General features: G+C 49.9%; 1 protein-coding gene across 1 annotated transcript; it reads right to left on the reverse strand.

Annotated features, from left to right (window-relative positions):
* Positions 1 to 2,125: 2,125 nt before the first annotated feature.
* Positions 2,126 to 3,174, reverse strand: cav2 (caveolin 2). Its single transcript, XM_068739807.1, has 3 exons — positions 3,031 to 3,174; positions 2,639 to 2,826; positions 2,126 to 2,276 (listed from the first exon to the last, which is right to left on the reverse strand). Exons 1-3 carry the CDS (start codon positions 3,172 to 3,174, stop codon positions 2,126 to 2,128), a joined length of 483 nt encoding a protein of 160 aa, XP_068595908.1.
* Between the last annotated feature and the right edge of the window lie 11,678 nt (positions 3,175 to 14,852).

A 14,852-nucleotide genomic window follows, 5' to 3' on the forward strand; every position in this document is an offset into this window, starting at 1 on the left:
GCTGTCCTCAGCTTAGAACGGAGCGGCGCGCTGAAACAGACACAAGTTCAATAGAGGAAGGCGTGTGGGAGGCGCGGAGGCAAATACCGAGCACCGGGCACTTCTCAGGAAACACAGTGGCGAGCTAATCCCTGCCCGATTGGTGAACGTAATGCCGGTGCTGTGAGGGGAAACCTCCGGTGTTCCCTCTGAGCCCACGGGGTGCGTCTCCGCAGCCTGGCAGGCACCTGAGCGACAGAGTCACGGTGGAAACTCCACGGCAGGGGAATACTTTATTTGTGGATGAAGTCAGAGCATAGCGAGAGTTTTGTTCAGATAATTAGGAATGGCAAGGTGTGGCTATTAACTTAGCCTGCGGGAACACAATTCCAGTGGTTAGATGTGAGTTTATGGAAGAGAGCAAGAAGAGGAGACTTATATATATATATATAAAAACCCAAAGAAATAAACACATAAACATGTCTTCAAAAAACGTTTTATTCCACCTTTTCCACAAACAGAACCCTGGCTGCCGTCGAAAACAGATTGAAACTAATATTTACTTGGTTGCCTGAATTAACACTCGCGCTGATGGTGGTATTTTTTACGGGTTTGAGCGCCTGCAGCTTGTTGACAGTCTTCTATCAACTCACCTTGGCTGTTGATAGTTGGCAGACTCACCTGTTTTCATCCAGAGGCTATGATAGGAGGGCTTTTTGGCTGTGCCTGGCGGCAACAGCTCGTTTTCACATCATTTAAAGGGGCTGTGCATTTTGTTCCAGGTGGATTTACCTGAAAGCTTCCCTCACTACTTCATACTGCGGCGCTAATTATGGGGTGCTAACTCTGAACCAATGATTTTAATGATGGTTGATGAATACTTGGATCAGCTCACTCATTCATTTCAATAAATTGTAAGGAAAAAGATTTGGATTGTGTTCACTTCTCTGACAACAGATCTGCAGCCTGAGGACGAATGCAAAGAAAGAAAAGTTCAAATGACTCCAGCGAAACCTGCAGATTTAACACGCTGGGACTGAAAAACAGCCCCGCACCAGGGTCAGGTGCAATCAAGGCCAAGGTATCAGTGCCTGGACTCTGAAACCTCTGCAGGCTTCTGACTGCTGGATTAATAATCTGTGCAGCGCAGACGGGATGAGCTGTGCAGGCCTGCAGTGAAATGCAGCCTCAGCTCGTGTTCCATCGACCTGCAGCTCATCCTGCTGAAGCCAAAGCAAAGTGATTTACGAGCTCTTTGTGGCACTCGTTCAAACCAACCTCACGCAGAAAAAAAACACCCCGGGGGGGGGGGGGGGAGATTCTTTATTTCTGTTCAGGGAGAACGTAATTGGCTTGTTGAAGCAAAAGTTCTGAAATGAGCCTTTAGGAATCAGCGCCTACATACTAGTAGTGCTGACTGATGCGTGCCGCAAAAAGGAAGGACTGTTTTTCCAGATGACCTGGAAAGATGAAGTTTTTTTTTAATGCTGTGTCACATTTCCGATGGGGGGGAAAGCTTCAGCTGCACACCTGCGTCTTCCTACCTCTGTTATCTGAGAGATAAAAGCTGAAGACAAGCCGATATCTGCAGAGAAACTGAATTGTGACCTTCCCTATATTTCAGCCCAGGGCTAATCGCATTTTCACCTCCGTAACTCATAAAAGCCAATGTTTGGAAACACACAAGTACTTCACTCGTGGGTGGATCAGGTATTCCATATCTTTAGTTCATCATTTGGGTTTTTATCACACTTCAGCTTTATGGTTCAGCCGCTGCGAACGCATGGAGGTGGCTTCAGGAAGAACCAGGCAGCTATTTAGATAGAGAATATATAATATAATATAACATATAGCTGAACGCTAACGTTGCATGTTCTTTTTTAACCAGAGGTGGGTTTGCGCTCATAATAACAGCAGGAAAGTTAGACTCCCAGCTCAAAGCAGAACAGACGCTACATGTGTCCCCTTGTATCTGGAGTTAATCACACTGCTCCGCAGTATTCTTTCACATTCAGCTCTGTGTGATGATTTCACGTTCAGCACTCTTCATCCTTTCATTCGTGACTTCAAAGAGAGCTCACGTGTTCCCCACGGAGACCATCCCCAGTTCGTTCCGGCGTCCCGCACTGATTGCGAGGCGTCTGCGTCAGTTCTCCAGTGTCTTCATTCGGATGGAGGACAGGATCTTTCCCACACTCCGATAGAGCGGCGCCACCAACAGGCCGGTCAGACTCTGCCACACGACCCGGGCTGACGGTATGACCATCAAGAAGGACCGGGTCAGCGGCATCAGCAGCCTGGAGGAGAGATGAGGTGAGTTGCTTACGTGTTAATAAATGGAGTCTCTGCTCTGCAGCTGGGTTCGGTCTTGGAACCTGACTCAGGTGAGGACCTGGATCGCATGCGTGGATGCATACAGCTGACATCAGCATGACGTCATCACCCACATAAAAGCCACAACCTTTCAGTGTCTCCATCCATGTCAGCGCCACATGTTGCGTGTTGGTTTTTGTCCCTGCTGCTAGATTGTGTCTCTTGGAGCTTATTAGAACGCGATCCTTCTGATTAGACCTGGCTGTATAGTGAAAACACTTTCATTCCTCCGTGGGGAGCTTCTATCCGGTTCAGGTGAACCAGCATGGTTCCAGCTTCTCCCTACCAGATACGGATGCAGCTGAGCACCGCGAACATCACGCCGAGGAGGAAGGCCACGGGCACGGCCAGCAGCGCGGTCAGCAGCTGGTAGAAGGTGAACCTGAGCAGCTCGAACGCGGCGTGGCTTCCGATCCAGACGCTGTCAAAGCTGCGCGTGAAAACGGGCTCCGCGATGACATCTTCAAAAGCAACCTGTCACACCACACAGAGCCACACGGTGAGTTCTGAACGTCATCGGCGCGATGGAGCGACGCGCAGGCGCAGCGACTTCCACGAACTCACGCTGCAGATTAAACGTGGCCGCCGAACAATGACGTCACTTTGCTTAATCAGTGCAGAAATATAAACGTGACCACCCACGCCTCGCGTGGATCCACTGAAGTTTCCGAACTTTACCTTCAGCAGCGCGCTCATGTCGTTTGGATCGCGGCCCGCCGCGTTCACCTTCCCTTCCTTGGACAAAATCGGTCCTATGGACCTGTTGAACTCGTCTTCGTCCATCATTAAGATGGTGTCTGCTCTCTCCTTTTCCAGACCCATGTTGTTCGGTCAGACGGTGGCTGGTGACGCTGCGCGTTGCCCGTTGCGCGCTGCGCCGGTCTGCGCGGCACCCCGCCCCGTCCGCTGACCGGCGCGGCGTGGGGCCGAGGAGACGCAACAAGCTGAAGTCACTTCCCCACAGCAATCCACGAGCTCAGAGATGACTGACAGGACTGTGCGTGTGTGTGCGCGAGCGCGTGTGTCCAGGGTTTAATGCCTGCCCTGCACCTGAACAGACAGACCCACCGCAGCGTGGTTCTGAAGCGGGATGGATGCGAGGTAAAGTCTTTTTGTGAGGGTTTTTATGTGATGATGATGATGATGATGATGATAACATCTACCTTTCTTGAGTGTGTGTGGGGTTTTCAGCCCTCCTCTTATAGGCTGGCAGATAAAGTAAAGAAATAGAATGAAACATTCCACCCAGATTAGTATCTGTATAGAAATGTGATTGTTGCTGCGTCACAGAAAACGGAGGGATAAGAAACTGAATGCAAAGATGTAAAATGTGGACCAAGTCAAGATGAAGTAGATTTTCAAAATGAATAAACTTGACCGTGAGCTGATTGCTCCATGCTAGATGTTTGAGGTATCACCGGACCCGGCCCGCCTGCACGTTACCTCTCATTGGTGAGTGGCACGTGCAGCATCCTTCTGAAGCCGACCTGCAAGCTACATCCTGTTTTGATGAGTCGCCAGGTCAGATAGTGACAGCAAAGCAGAAACATTCAGAGCAGTCGGGCTGATGGGCTCGACGCCCGGCAGCAACACAACGGCACCAAGCTCTTGGATTAACACACAGAGGACTGACAGACCGGCTGGCCTCAGGCGGAACCGTGATGATGGATCTGAGGACTCCTCCTCATGTTGAGTTCATGTCACAGACACTCTGGTCCACTGATGATGTCCTACTGAATTCTGACGGGCTTTCTCCTGAGTTTGGGCCTCTAATACACCCCAACAGAAGGTCATGATGAGTTCACTGTGAAAGAACAACAGGACATTATGTCATGTAAAGGGTTAAAGGTCCGCCGTTGTTCAGGACGCTCACCTGCTGCTTCCGTCCTGCAGGTTAATATTTAATGCAGGTGACATTCCAGGACTTCCCTTCATTGCAAGCTTTCGTTCCCTTGGGAATCCCCGTCGGCGAGCGGCGTGGGACGCTTCCTCTGATTTCATCAGCAGCATTTGTCCAGGAGTTTCCAGGGGGAACAATGATATCAGCGCACCCACGTCGCACAGGGACTTCCTGTCCCACCCATGGGACCCTCGTTGCTGAGGTCTGAAAGCAGATCACCTGCAGCACATTACGAGGTGAGGGTGTGGGATGTAGCACGCAGACGTATGCATGTGTGCGCTCTGTGGTGATCACTGAGTCCAGGTTGAAATGAAGTTCAGCTTCAGTTTCGGGTTTGGGGCAGAGGAGGCGTGGTGAACCGGGCGGGCAGTGGCCATTTTCTCTCTCGTGCTTCCATTTCTGACTCATTCTAAATTCTTTCCAGTAGTAGTGGATATTGCTCTCTGGCACAGAACGGCTGCTAAATAACTGGGTCTCAGTTAAATACAACCTAGGTTCTGTTTGGGTCGGTCCGGCACGAACAGCAGTAAGTACGTCCTTCTCTTGCCTGCTCCAGATTAGCGGTCACACTCTGGATCTTTCCATGCACATGTATGGCAGAGGTTTCACACCGGATGAACTTCCTAACCAACACTCCCCACTTATCGGGGTTTGGACCAGTACCAAGAGTACACTGGCCCACGCACCCAGGCCTGCTGGGTTAAACTACAGACCAAAAATGGCAAGTTGGATGTAATTAAAAAGATTCTGCATGGGTAGGTAGGAACTGCAGATTTGTGCTGCGTTCCCTCTGATCTTTCTCCAACGCCGTTTCATTCCGAGACGGAGATCGTACACCGTGTGCCGAAGGAAGGTCGTGTCCTCTCATGGATGTAGCATCACTTTCTGAGGCGATGAGTGTCGGCTCCAACCAGGAGGAAGACGTTGATGGTCCTCGCTCTCATTTGAAGAGATTTTGTGGCAGCCGATCCAATGATGACGGCGCTGGAAGGTATGCAGAGCAGCTGTTGGACCGAGCTCCATACCCTGCTGGGACAATGGTTCTGGTGTTGAGCCGGCCGGTGCTGATGGATCAGTGCTAAATGTTGGACGAGCCTTTGTGGAGAACTGAAGGAATTTCATGGGCATCATATGGGAATGTTATGCCGGCACTTGGAATATCCTCTTGAGTGTCATGATGGTTCAGAGTCGCTAGTCTACGCTGAGCTCTAATGGGATCTGAACCCACTACACCATCTCTGCTAGATTTAAACCCAGCAGCCACTGTCCTGTCGTCCATTCCTCTATCGCCCTCATCCACCCACGCCCGTTGCTCTGCATCACTCCTGCTACCCGGTCAGAGATCCCAGTTCTCCACGTCTGGACCTGCTCCCACCCCGTCTGGATCCAAGCCCAGAGTTAAGAATGGTTTAAGAACCAATGGTGGTCAAACAGAGGAAGTGGAGTAAAACGAGTATTCAGGATATCATGCAGTTTAATGAGCTTGTATCATACTTTATAGGTACTGTCATGTTAAACCCATTTCAATCCAGTTGAACCTAGTTAAAGAGTTAAACTGATAAATGCAGTGAAACTGTTAACCACTGTGAAACAGGCAGTGCACTGATAATGAATAAGGACGGCACTATAGTCAGGCTGTCACCACCCACTCAGTGATTCATCTGCTGTGTTGCCTCCTGCCAGGTTACTAAGAGTAAAAAACAAACGCACACTTTGCTCCAGGGAATCTCGGACAGTAACCCAAATACCTGGAGTCATTAGCCGAATAAATACCTGTACAAAGATGCGTTTGTACTAGTCAAGTGTCTGTCTCAGGTAGGACTAACACCAGGTACAGACTTGTCCAGTTAAAATGATAAGGAAACATCACACTCTAAAACCCCTCAGACTTAAATACTGTAGTTCATAGGTAATAAAATGTCGCCGTAGATTACGCAGCATGGCCATGGGAGGGTTCAACCCACGGAGCATAGCATGGAAACCACCTGGACAGGTGTGTCCGGCACACTGTCAATAACAACACACACCACAATGGACAGCCGCATGAGTCGAAGAAGAAGAAGAGCAGAGTGGATAAAGTTTATTTTTGGCGATAATGTTCCGGCAAAAATTGGCAAAAACGTTTTAGTATGTGCTAAAAAAAAAAGTCAGCTCACCGGTTACCATGGTAGCGTGCAGCTGCCTGCTATGAACTTAGTTTCGGTTTCAGAATATGGGATCTTTAAGACGACATGAAATCCTGCAGACTGCTCTGACTTTCTTGTCTACGTCTGCCAGAGTCCGTGTGATTCAAGTGTGAGGGTTAGGGTTAAAGTTCGGCAACCCGAAGCCTGGATACGGCTGGAAGGGGCGTGGCTTTGACGTGTCGCTGCACGCTGCGTTCCCATCCTGCACTACAATCATGCCTTCTGCATCACTGGCACTGAGCACGGTTCGGAAACATTGAGGTGAATGTTTCCTCCGGAGCGTAGACACGGTGTTAAATCTGAAACCGAGATTTGGCCGCTGTGCAAGAAATTAAGGAGCCCCTCAAGGATTTTAGTGCACATGGAAAAAGGTTTGGTGCACCCTTGAAATTTTCCTTCAGGCACAGGAAAGTTCCAAACACTGACAAGAAAGTGTTTTATGCTCCTGTGAAAGTAAAGAATACCTGGTGTCGCAGGTACGTGTAGGATCAATAAAGTTATCGCCTCATAGTTGGTCGAGGAATCTATCAGGCACATTTTCTTTAAGAGTTCTTGTGTTGACTGGATTCTGTAGTTTTTGGTGTGTCCCTTGTCCCTTTTGGGGTTCTAGCAGAAAATGAACGTTGTCACATAAAACCAGAAGAGAAGGTTTTTGCAGGTCAGGAATACGGCCGGCGCGTAAAAGCAGGAATTCTTCTGAATCAGTCTTGTGATCCAGAACGAGCTCGGATTGAGATCAAGCTGCTGATAAAGTGTAAATAAGCCTACTGTTACTTCTGAAAGCAAGTCCCGCCCAGATGAGACAAAGCGCGAGTCTTTGTTGGCGGCGTGATGAACTTTGTCCGACTGGGTCGACGGACCTGGCTGCCTTCAGGAACGTTTTCTTTGTGCACAACATCTAGTGAAGCTAAAAGGAACTCAAATCTGGATCAATGCTTTCTGATAACAAACGCTGAAGGAGTTCCACAGGGTCAACACATTCTTCACCGCCGGAGTCAGGTCCTCCGCTCCGGCGGAGGTGCTCTCATTCCGGAGGGATGTTCACAGCTGACACGCACGCACGCAGACGCCTCCCCGGTAGTTTTCCACAGACGTCCAGAGCCAGGGCGTGAATGATGCTTTCACACCAAGCAGCCCGGCTGGACGGCTTTCCGAAGTGGCACAAAGCTTTCTTTTCACACCGAGGGGAAATCTCCGGTTTTAATGATGCTCCTTTGCGGCAGGGTTTTCCCACTCGAGACAGAGCACACGGGGCCCGGTCCACTTCCTGAAACACAGCGGCGCATTGTCTGCAGGCATCTGTTTGAAACGCAGATTGGCTTTGATGCTCATCCAGCCAATCCATGCGCAGGAATAAGCACATTTCACGCCGCAGAAATAATTCCTGCACACCTTCGCAATGTTTGCTCTTGACAGCTTTTGGACGGGGGGGGTTGGGCCTTAAAAGTTTATGGAAACAAACCTGAAATCTGTGTGGTTGCTTTTTTTATATCACATTTCAGCCCCCAGATTGATTCAACGTGTCTCACTCATCCGTTCATCCAAAAGTAAACGCTTCACATTCCGACCCGTCTGAGGAGTTGACTTGATGAAGGACAAAAGTTATTTAGTTTATCTGCCCGGAACATTTGTGGTTGATTAGCGGTCACAAATCAATCCATCCGACCGTTGATACGGACTTTGATATGGATTACCTGATCACATCCGTCACCACGTCTTCCTGGGTTTGTTTCCACGGCCAATGATTGGACAAAGAATCTGGTTTCAGTTTAATCTGAACATTTTGCGCTGAGGAATCTCGCTGTGGTAAACAAGTGGAAGGAGTGGTTGCTAGGCTGCGAACAGGCGGTTGCCATGTTGGGATGCGACCGCAGGGCCAGTCAGACAAACATCCCTCCTCTGAGTCACGGCGGCCTCCCCTGTGCATCCCGCCTGACTATCGGCGTTCCGCGGAGTTCCCTTGATCCGAACGTCTTCACCTTCTCTTGCTCTTCCACACTGGCCATGCTGTTAGCCTCCTCCTCCTCCTCCTCTTCCTGCTCCCTCCAGCGCTTCGACAAAGCAGCTCCTGGATGATATTTTTAGGGGGTCGCCCCCCTCCCATTTTCTTTTCCACCTTGTTCCACAAGCAAGCACTCCAGTCCACTTCTGGTGCAGGAGAACTCAATTCACCCACTCATGACGGCCTCATCTAGCATGCATAGTTCAGCCTGCCGACGGAGAGCAGCTGTTTGTTTAGCCATCTTCGTCAACAGACGAGATGAAGACCAGATTGCTGCGGCGCGGCGACGTCTGCGTCCATTCAGGATTGGGATCCTTCTGAGGGGGGAGTTACAACGGGATTAAACGTGGATGAATGCAAAGGTGTTCCGCATCCAGGTTACCCATCATGTATAGATATCATCCGTCCCTCCTTCCATCCATCCGTGCATCTGTCCGTCCTCATTGTTATGTCCATGTGAACATTCTTGGAAAAATAGGAGTGTAAGAGAGAAGCAGATATCGGAACACACATTTCCCTGTGTTGGAATGCGGCCTGGGAGGAGAGGCTCATCCGGAGCTCAAAGGCCGAGTGTGTCAGGTCGTCTGGGAAAACCCTCGCCGATGGAAGCGTTTTCCATCACGGTGTACTCCGCATCAGGGTCCCCTCTTTGATGAGTTCCAAATGAAATGTCTTAGTTTCTAATTAAATCATCATCTCTTGCAGCAGAACCAGAAGTCCGCTCCAAGATAAAGAGACAACAGAGCATCAAACAAATACCATTGCTGTTCCTGCTCCACAAAGCACTCATTGGAAGCCGTGTTTGCATCGTGCTGGCATGTTTCGTAAGTTTGGAAAAAAATCTTGCCTCGGGATAAGACATTCTGGCAGGAGTGTTTCGACAAGCAGGATGAAAAGAGAAGGAACGGCGTGAAAGAGAGCCTGGGAGTGGCGGGGATTTAGAAACGAGTGCTACGGTGAAACGGATCAGGGTCCAGCTCGTCTTATTTCAGACTCATAACGGGGTGACTTTATTTACAGAATGCTGTTGTGATGTCTTTAAGGTACACAGATTCATTGACACGTAGCACAACCGGAGCAAATCCCACATGAAATCTCACATCACACTTCTATGGATCGGGAATGCTCTGATGGTTCCACTCTGATGGTCGCCTGACATGGAGACGGACCGCAGTCTGCATGAACGGAAGAAAAACAGATCAATGCCACAGAAAGACGCAAAACAGGACCGCCAATAACAGCTACAGCATTGTCCAATAAACGGAGAACAGCATCAGACCTCCTAGCAGGTCCAGATCCGACCTTCCGTTCACTTCCAGAAGCTCTGCGATGTGGAGCCCGTTACGACTGATCCGATGCAGATGAGAGGTTCTACCCTGACAGAACCCGCTGACCTCAGCCGGCGCCGTTTGACTGACAGCTCCTGCTCACATTGGTCGTCTGGCTTGTTTGTCTTTGGACAGCGATCCGGTGTTTACTGACCACAGCCCGGTAAACACCGGAACCCCCCCCCCCCCCCCCCGCTTAACATCAGGGACATCTGGAAGCTGTCGGTCCGATTCAGTCCCATTTGTATGACAGGCAGCACCATGCAGTTTGTGCCTGTCGACACTGTGTGTCTTTGTTGTCAGCTCTCACTGAAGTATTTACTGCACAAACTGTAAACTTTCCTTTGATGTTTTAGTTCTAAAATGCCCAAACAAACCCTCTGAGTCGTTTTCTTTGCCAAACAGTTGTTGGGTCGAGGGATTATTGAAGCAGAATCGCAGCAAAGCAGGACTTTCAGCTCCTTATATAGAAGACATACTTTAAGCCTTTGTCATGTGAAAATGAAAGCGAGCAGGCACGTTCCTCATGGAGTCTGACGGTCCACCTCAAATGTGTGTGAGAGTGGGTTTGTTTAGAGTCGGGTATTTTTAGAGCAGCTAAATGTCTGCTTCTGTCTATCTGCTACTACTGTGCTTTCGGCTTGTCCCGTTAGGGGTCGCCACAGCAACCCAACGTTCTCCACGTCACCCTGTCCTTTGCATCGTCCTCTCCAACACCAGCCACTCTCATGCCCTCCCTCACTACGTCCATGTATCTTCTCCTGGGTCGACCTCTAACCCTGTTCCCAGGTAGTTTCATCCTCAGGATCCTTCTACCGATATAGTCCCTGTCTTTTACTCTGGACATGTCCAAACCATCAAAGTCTTGTCTCCAAAACGTCTGACCTTCACTGTCCCTCCTACTGTCTCAGTTCTAATCCTGCCCAACCTGGTCACTCCCAAGGAGAACCTCAGCATCTTCATCTCCGCAACTACTAGCTCCGCCTCCTGTCTTTTCCTCAGACCAAATGATGCCACCCAATCAAGAAAAGGTTTAGGTAATGGAGGACCCAAAGAGACAGGGGGGGGGAAGAAGCTGTGATTTGTTTCATAGCTTTATCTTTCAAACACCACACCAGAAACACCTTGGCACAAAGTAAGAGGATCAGACACTCGGGATGAACTCACTGTCGTGGAATGTCTCGCTCACACACACACACACACAGCATCTAGCTGTGCCAGGGATGTCAACATTGTGCCGGCGCGAGACAAGCTTTCCTCAACATTCCACTCGGGAAGTGGTGTAAGCCTGATAACGAGTGTGCAGTGAAGTGTGTGTGCATTCGTGCCTGTGTGTGAGCTGTAAAAGCACAAGTGCCCCAGCTAACGCTAATTACAGTAATAACAACCGGGAAGTGGGAGATTTGTTGCCTTTGTGGACCTGAACATGGAATTAGCGGCGTTATCTCAGCCGCTCAGGTCCCCGGTTGACATTTTTTAGAATTGCTCCCTGCAGAAAAGCTGAGATCAAAGGTCAAGTAAGTCTAACACAGAAGAGATGGATGAAGGGCTGAAGTCCAGGAGGAGGATCAGGGACCAGTGCCGAGGTCACAAACATCTTATGGATGGGGAGGGGAAACCGAGGAGGTGCAGACACTCCCGTCTTTGACAGGTGAGCGTCGGGGGAGGCGGATGAAAGGTGCGTCACAGTGAAGGTGTTTGATTTGGCAGGACCGTCGTCTCACGGGAAGCGACCCGGTGCCAGAGCCGAGGGGAGGAGCCAGTACCGCGTGGCAGAAACGCCTCCAGCCTGGGGTTGACAGCTCTCTGCCCTCTAGTGGCCAGAACGGAAACTGCAAGTCTGTCTGATGGCAAAAAGTCTTTCACGGACAATGGACAGTTGGCACGTCGTTAATTGTCAATCTGTCTCTGCACTTCTCTTTTGTTCCCTTCTTTCTTACGTCTCATTGCTCTGCTCGTGACCTCTCTTCCTTCTCCGCCTCTCATCACCCTTTCATTTCTCACTCACTCGTTTTTTAACGTTTCTCTCATATTATAAAAACTATCTGTCGTTCCATCTTCACATAACCTGTTAATACTAACATCATCAGACCAGGGATATGCTGTGTTTAAGTCCACACACACACACACACTGCTTCACGAACTCACAATCCTCACACACACACACTTTCTTCCCACAATCCCCTCTGCCTAACTGACTGACGCAGAGTTTCCTGGCCCCGGTTCAGGAAATTGCCACTCCAAAGAAGGAGGAGGAAAAGGAGGAGGATGGAAACTTAGAGATCGCTGCTGTGCCTTGGATACAATAAACACACACACACACACACACAGTGATATCTGCTATCAGGAGTCGGTTGTGGGAAAATGAATACATTCGAATGAAAAAGGAGAGGAAACTTTTCTCTGTGCAACCCTTTTCAGTCGTGTTCAGTCGTGACATTGCTGGTTGAAGCGAACTGTAGAAGTAACAACAAGTAGCCCCGGGTATTTATATCGGCCCCCCAGGGGTATCAGTGGGAGCAGCGGAGCTGTGGAAAGTGGAAATCTCTATCACAAAATGAGCTTTAATTGATTCGCAGGGTGAAATTGCAAGTCAGTAAGCTTCCCTTCGGTTAAATCGGCCACATCCCACCGTGCCCCCCGTTCAGCCGTCGGGATGTGGAACGCTGCCTCCGGTGAAGATTCACCGAAGATGAGGAGCACTTTCATCATGCAGGAGTAAGGCTCACACGCGTGTGATAGATGTGATAGAAGCTCATGCTCAGTGAGCGAGAATACTCTGCAGATGACGCACGCCCTGCTGCCCCACGGAAACTTCTCTGAGCTCCTTCTGTCTGTCCACGACGGTGTCTCCCCTTTTTGCTCTGGTTGTAATGTTGCTGCCAGAACACTGCGTCGCCATGACAACACTCGTAAGAGCGTTGCATAATGGAACTGTGGGTTTCGGATTCTGCACCGGGCTCCGGACCAACATGGCCGACTCATGCCAGATGGATGACTCCACATCCAAAATAAGACATTGTAGGAAAAAGCGTCCCGGGGAGACTTAATGACTAGCTGTGTAATGGTTTACAGCAGTGATTCAAAACCGATGTCCCGGACGGTATTTTTAACGAAGGATTGTCGGGAAAATGGTGGCAAATGTAAATAGTTGGAGGGCAGAGCTTTCACAAAGACGTGGCGGTTAGTCGAAATGACAAGAGGTAGAGATTCTAAAATCAGAGTAACACAAGAACACAGAACAACGTGTCCTTCAGAGAAACTGTCTCATAACGACGACATTCCCAATCCTGGAGAAGCAGGAATCGGCTGATTAAACTCACACTTCTAAAACACAGTTTTGATGAGTAATCTCTGGCATCCTCTGAAGGACACTAATGGGAAGAGTTTGTGTCAGGAAGTCCACAGGAAGAAGGCATGAGGCAGGAAAGACGGGCGATGTCGTCCGCCACACGAGAGGGAATTCCATAGGTCCGTCAAAATCCCAGACAGGGAAACCCTATCATTCCATGAAATTCCTTCCAGAGCCTTTCACCACAGACGTGCACACACATTCTAGACACGCACATACATGCTGAAATGTACCGGGAGGCTGTACATTCAGGGGGCAGACGGTGGATATAGGAAAACATGGATTCGAACGGGAGCGTCAACGCAACTGCATGTCTGAGGACACGCCCACGGCCACGTGGTGCGAGCCGTACGATGGAAGACGTGAGGCGTGGCTGGACACGTACGTGTCAGGAGCAGGGATTTCCTCAGCCCTTTAGTGGAATGCTGCTGTGCCGATCGACATCCCGTGTCGGAGCATTGTACGCCATCTGCTAAGAGCCAGGATATGACGCCATGTTTTGGATCCCTGAACGTGAAAACGACACCCCAGAGATTGTTCTCTCGTTACACAAATAGGCCTCAGCCGGCGACTTCCGTGGATTGTTACCACGCCGGGCGGAGGGAGGCTCAGAGGACAGACTGGGCCGGGACTCCTGTAAACTATTCTCTTCAACTTAATCAGGAGGGAAAGTGTCAAACCATCATCAGGGAAGCGATCCCAGGGGGCGTCAGCTGTGTCATGGAATGCTACTAAAAGGTCCGCTGTGATTGGACGGCTTCCCTTCCACCGGTGAACTGTACACGGCTGAAACCCGCAGGGTTTCCTCTGGACGTCTGGAGGGGGCTGAAAACACGGATCATTAACGGATCAATGGCAGGAACCAGGTCGGGTCGTCACCCACAAGACTCTTGTTTTTTCCAGTTGCCTTTATTATTATGGGTTGCGTACGGTTTCCAAGGATACGATAGAGGAAGCAGCTTGGTGGACATGGTCCCGAGTGTTGCTCTTTGATGCACGAATGGAAAATGAAAAATAATGGAAGTTTTTGTGTTAAGAATGAGGAGCGGCAGCTTGAGGGGGAAGTTCAGCCCTTTTATTTCTCACCTCCACACATCTGGCCACGGCTGCATGAAGTGGGCAAGCGTGACGCAAGTCTGACACCAGAGAGACGGCGTTCGTTTCATACGCTCCCACAAAGAGTTCTTTGTGTTTGACGCTAAAGATCTACCCCGAAGCAGGACTCTGAACCGATCGGGCCGCAGCGGGATGAAGATCAATACTTCATGTTGGACAGCTATCAGAACAGTTGGAAGCCATCGGAGAAGCTTTCCTGTGTGAGTAAGCGAGGTTAGGAACAATGGTTCGGAGGCCGTCTGTAAGGCGGTGCCATGTGGTCGACACCCCCCTCGTTAGCGGCTAACCGGCTTCAGGCCCAGACCGCTCTGGGTTTCCATTGAATTCACTTTCTGGGTTAATTCTGTTCTGCTCATGATCAAAGCGCGGCCTGCTGATTTACTGAGCCTTTCCTCCACAGATAACAGTCCAGTTGCTGGAGCTAACGTTGTGGGTTCTATTCCCGTTCCCGTCTCCGTCCTGGGTCCAGAGAACGACGGGTCCTCCGTCTCTTCTCTGTAAATTAAACCGTGCAACATTTTCTACAGCTGAGCTTCTGTTTTTCCGTTCTGGAGTTGGTGTGTTCAGGTGTCGGGTAGCACCCACGTGTTTTATGCGTGTTGTTGACACGGTGTAC

The sequence above is a fragment of the Brachionichthys hirsutus genome, chromosome 5 (assembly GCF_040956055.1).
Source record: "Brachionichthys hirsutus isolate HB-005 chromosome 5, CSIRO-AGI_Bhir_v1, whole genome shotgun sequence".
Taxonomy (NCBI): domain Eukaryota; kingdom Metazoa; phylum Chordata; class Actinopteri; order Lophiiformes; family Brachionichthyidae; genus Brachionichthys; species Brachionichthys hirsutus.